The sequence below is a fragment of the Nicotiana attenuata genome, unplaced genomic scaffold (assembly GCF_001879085.1).
Source record: "Nicotiana attenuata strain UT unplaced genomic scaffold, NIATTr2, whole genome shotgun sequence".
Taxonomy (NCBI): Eukaryota; Viridiplantae; Streptophyta; class Magnoliopsida; order Solanales; family Solanaceae; genus Nicotiana; species Nicotiana attenuata.
In genome coordinates, this window is record NW_017676406.1 from 11483 (window position 1) to 16416 (window position 4934).

At 37.4% G+C, this 4934-nt stretch overlaps 1 protein-coding gene across 1 annotated transcript; it reads right to left on the reverse strand.

Moving 5' to 3' along the window:
- Positions 1–1977: 1977 nt before the first annotated feature.
- Positions 1978–4584, reverse strand: LOC109220990. The gene is made up of 4 exons (XM_019385456.1): positions 4448–4584; positions 3228–3872; positions 2390–2531; positions 1978–2280 (listed from the first exon to the last, which is right to left on the reverse strand). Exons 2-4 carry the CDS (start codon positions 3760–3762, stop codon positions 2220–2222), a joined length of 738 nt encoding a protein of 245 aa, XP_019241001.1. The 5' UTR covers positions 3763–3872; positions 4448–4584; the 3' UTR covers positions 1978–2219.
- Between the last annotated feature and the right edge of the window lie 350 nt (positions 4585–4934).

The following is a 4934-nucleotide window of genomic DNA, read 5'->3' on the forward strand; positions in this document are numbered from 1 at the left end:
TTTTTTAGTATATTTAGCATATTAATTCTTGTGTGTGTCGCGGGAGATTACATGATTTTCAAAGTGAAATATACTCATTATGTGTTTCTTATGTGTAGGAACGAGTTTGGATGATAAATGATCAAAAGATGACAATTCGACACAAAAAGAAGAAATTAAAGAAGTGGGAGCTCGTCTACTCTCGTGCTTGGCACGAAGTCGGACGCGAAAAAGGAGAAAAATTAAGGCACAAAACAGCGAAGCGAAGCAAAGGCACGGAGCGCTTCGCGAAATGGAAGAATTTCAAAAGCTGCATCCGCGTCAAAGTCCGCGTCTAGACGCGAAGGCAGACGCAGATTCCAGCTCTCCCATCCGAAGTTGGATTGAAGAATTCCGCCCCTCATCAACCCTAGGTCATATAAATACATCCTAAAACACTACTTTGGGAGAGGAGACACTACTTTAGGGTTAGACAACACCCTTGGAGGCAAGAACACGCTAGGAGCAAGGCGGGGAATTCTTCTACGAGTTTTTCCTTCCTCTTCCTATTTTTCATTGTTGGTTATGACTTTTAGTATTGTAGTTTTACATACTATTATGAATAGCTAATTTGTTATCTAGAGTTTTGATAGAACCTTTTGTAGGATAAATTCTTGTTATGTTTTTATATAATTGAGTCATAGCTTTTCTCTATTTGTTCAACTACGTTTATATTGTGGTTGGTTGAAGAGCTCTCAATTAGCTGTGCCTATTTAGTATGCATAACTCGGGAGAGAGTGCATATTTAGGTAATTGTTGAACAACACCACTCCCAGAGTATATGAGGGATCAATAACCGAGGGTTTAAAGGTGGGATTAGGGTTACGAAGCCTTGGGTGCGATCGGAAGTGAGCTGTATTAAAAGCCAGCTAGCGTAGCTCGGGAGAGTGCGTCTAGTAAATTGTCGTAATTACTCGGGAGAGATTTACGGTGATAAGAGTGCCCATGATCGATAGAGAATACTTAGGCGAAATTATAGAAGACATAGCGGGAAGGATTCCAACAATTGGGGAAATCATAACTCTAGACCTCCTTAATCTTTTCTCTAACCCTCAGTATCGTTAGTTGTTAATTTACTATTTTAATTTGTTAGTTAAGTAGTTAAACACAAGAATCTTAATATCTATAAGTTAGGAATTGTTCAAGCTTGTCTTCTTGGTGATAGTGAACAGCTGTAGCTAAACCTTAGTTCTCTGTGGGATTCGACTCCGGACTTGTAAACCGGATTATATTTGCAGCGACCGCTTAGTCCTTTTTATAAGGCATAGTTGGGCGTGATCAAATTTTGGCGCCGTTGCCGGGGAACTAACGGTGTAGTTGTAGGTGTACATATTGCTAGGTTTCAAGTTTGAACTTTTATTTATTATTTGATTTTTTTTTAGTTTATTTTTTATATTTGTTTATTTGAGAAACATGACATCATGGAATTATGAGAATTTTGTTGTTGGTAATTCTACTTTTGATCCTCCTTATGCATATTGTGAAGGAAACCACCCAGGGCAAAATTATCAAAATATTCCTGAAAGCGAGTTTTGTGCACCAACTCAATCTTATGTGTGGAATGTGTGTGATATGTGTGGTGGTCAAGATGGTCACTTTCACGGTTGTGCTTATATTTCTTACCTTCCTCCAACCCCTTACTTTGATGGTTCTTCTTTTTCTGGTGAAGTTAATAGGAACAAAGAACCTAGGGAAGCTGACCTAAAGAAGCTCGAAGATATGTTAAAGTGCATTTTGGAACAACAGAGTAAATTACTACTGCGGATAGAAAGGCAGGAGGAAACTATTCACAACTTGAAAGTTCACATGAGTCAACTGGTTGAAGTTTTTAATGCTCAACAAGCCAATATTGTGAATAGTATCCAAGAAGAGCGTGAATTAGATACAAAAATTGATGAGCTAGAGGAGGAGGCTAGAGTAGAACACCAACAATCAATCGCACTAGATTNACTAACACACAAAAAAAAAAAGGTATTTGTCAATTTGAGGCTAGCTACTGATTTGGCAATTCAGAGGCATCCTTCGCATAAATGCTGGTGGTTATTTGTCTCAATCAACCAGTATCAATCACTGTACAGGTTATACGGAGTAGGTAAGTCTTGTACCGAGGCACTTACGTAGTACTCCTAGGCTGGTGCATACCAGATACGTAGTGGCAATCTGTATTCATATTTGAATAGTTCGAGCAATGATACTAAATTTCAGCTTGTGACTCTTTCCGGACTATTCTCATGAGTTAAACCAGAAGCGTGCTCCACATGACTACAAGATAAGAAGCAAATGGAAAAACTTAGCCGACTAGAATCATCTGTAACTACAGAATGTAAAGTACCATTTTCAGATGATTAAGGATATATAGGGTAGTACATACTCAGAAGATCCAGAGTCCGCAAAGATGGCATTACTAGTGGATAAATTTGAGTGGTCCTGTACAATAATGAACCTATTCTTCCTTGCGCTGCCTGATTGGACAGAATCGTAAAAGCTCATAGCTGAACTTCTATAGGACATCCCTGCATACAATATTGTAAACACCAAATCATCAGAAATTTTGCGACCTGAGACAAAATCTTGGTTCCACAGTATGAATAAAATGGGAGAAGGAACTAAAAGGAGAAGAAAGAGAACACAAGGGTGTGTCAATTGCAAAAATGTGGTTTTCCAACACCACCCAGTTGCTGACTAAAAATGCAAAGAATCAGCGCACATATATATCGTGTCCAGCGATATTTTTGCATCTTCCTACTGTCATGAAGATGCTCACACTACGGGAACTGGTATCAGTATCACGACAACAACAACAACAAACTCAATGTAATCCCACAAGTGGTGTTAGGAATCAGTATCAAGAGAAAAAAAAAATTCCAAAACAAGAATGATGTTGACATATATACAGAATTAAGGAGATAACCAACAGCTCCATTACGATTTTGCTTGTAAGGTGAAGGTACGAAGCCATTGTTAGCATTCCATACACAAGTAACACCAATATGTCGTCACTTCAAAGCATGAAACACAAACGAAAGAAACTGAGTACAGGTATGAAATGCAATTAAAATGACTTGACATGCTGAAGAATGAAGAAAGTCAAATTTATCTTAACAAGGAGCATTCTTTTGGAATGAAATTGCATAAAAACTTGATTGTTAATATATTTACACTCTAACATAGGACATAGGAAATCCAAACTGAAAAATCCAGATATTTACCTTGAAACAATAGCAGAAAAAAGAAGAAGACAGTAAAGAGCAAGGCAAGGAAACTGCCATTCAATACTGATGATGTTGACGATGCCTTGGCTGCTTTCATTTTCTTCAAAGCCTTCATTCGTTCAATCCGTGCACGTTTGATCATAGCAAGTTCCGCTATCTCTTTTATCAGCTTCTGGTCAGCAGCATCCAATGAAAATCCTCTGGGAGGTCTAGGAGGCTTAGGAGGTTTTTTAGCACTCATCGATTTACGTTTTTCTTTCACCGTTTTCTTCTCTACTAAATTTGTCTTGTCTATAAACACTCTAACATTCCCTGGAGAAAGCTCATCGCCGTCTTTTATATTTCTGTTTTTATTCAACCCATTTTCAGCTCTAGAAAGTTCTTCACCATCATCATTACAGACACTAGTGAATAATATATCCCCTGCTTTGCCATTTAATGGAGAATTAGTACTTCTTGCTTCTTCACTTGTACTTCTACAACTCTCGAGATCAACCACAAAATGCCTCTCTGTAGATGAAATATGATCCATCAAAACCTCACTCAACAAATCTCAGTCTCGTTACACTTATACTCATCAATCGTAGAAAATGCAGCACGCAAATTCGGCTATCTTCTTCAAATTATCATCTGAAGCAAACTCTGAAAAACAAAAGTTTATCAAACACTTTTAATTTCCTAAAAAAAGGATCAATAGGCAATTAATAGCAGAGGTGGGTCCAAGATCTGAACTGTTCACGTTCGAAATTCTACCATATTCCGTTTGGTTTACTGAGTTCGAAATCCATTATTTGTATTATTTACAGGAATTTTCAAAATATATAGCAAAAGTTAGTGGGTTCCGATGAACCCATACCTGGCACGCTAAATCCACCCCTCATTATTTGCACAATTTAACAATTTCCAATGACCTAATATTGCTGAATTGAGGGAAGTAACCATCAATTCTTTAACATTATTCTTGTATTGAAGTACAATCTACTCAGCGCTAGGTACTAGCACTTCAAAATTCAGCAAAACTAACAACTCATAATACTCATGGATTCACTACAGCAGGTAAAACAAGTACTGAATTGCAAAAGAAAGAGGTAAAGACTTAAATTTTAGGAACAAATAAATCCTACAATCTCAATAAAACCAATTAAAGTAGCTAAATCTAAACAAATCATGTATCAATAAACACAATAAAGACATAAAAATGTGAAAAAAGAGAGTACCTTGATTTGAAGAGAAAGTGAGAAAAAGAGATTTAGCTCAGATAGAAGAAAGTAAAGGTTAATGTAAGAAAATTAATAGAGGAGCCTGTGTTGAGTACTAAAAAAATATTTGAGATCTGAAATAGTACTGTGGCAGAAAGTTCATTAAAGTGAGTGCGTCTATTTTAATGAATGATTAGTGATACTCCACCAAACTAAGGGTCGCAGCGAGAGGTCTCGGGTTCGAGTACTGGTACGGAGTTACCTTTGTTAGAAAATGCTTTATTCTCAATGGGTTTTCCATCGCGAATTTGAATTTAGTTGGGCTCTAATGTGGGTACCAGACACCGGTTGAAAAATCATAGATTTAGTCGGGCCCCAATGCGGGTATCGGGCACCGGGTGAAAAATCGGGCGATGTGCACAGATAGCCACTAACAGCTCCTGTCTTTATTTTAAAGCCACTGTTTTAAATGTCTTTAGCTTTTAGCCACTGGTTTAATGAACTT

What these genes read in the sequence shown, in the direction of transcription:
- LOC109220990 (XM_019385456.1), bottom strand. Translation starts at nt 3,762, where the DNA reads ATGGATCATATTTCATCTACAGAGAGGCATTTTGTGGTTGATCTCGAG. An exon ending in TTTTCTGCTATTGTTTCAAG is followed by an intron (nt 2,532 to 3,227) that starts GTAAATATCTGG and finishes TATTGTATGCAG; the next exon opens with GGATGTCCTATAGAAGTTCA. An exon ending in GCGGACTCTGGATCTTCTGA is followed by an intron (nt 2,281 to 2,389) that starts GTATGTACTACC and finishes CTTATCTTGTAG; the next exon opens with TCATGTGGAGCACGCTTCTG.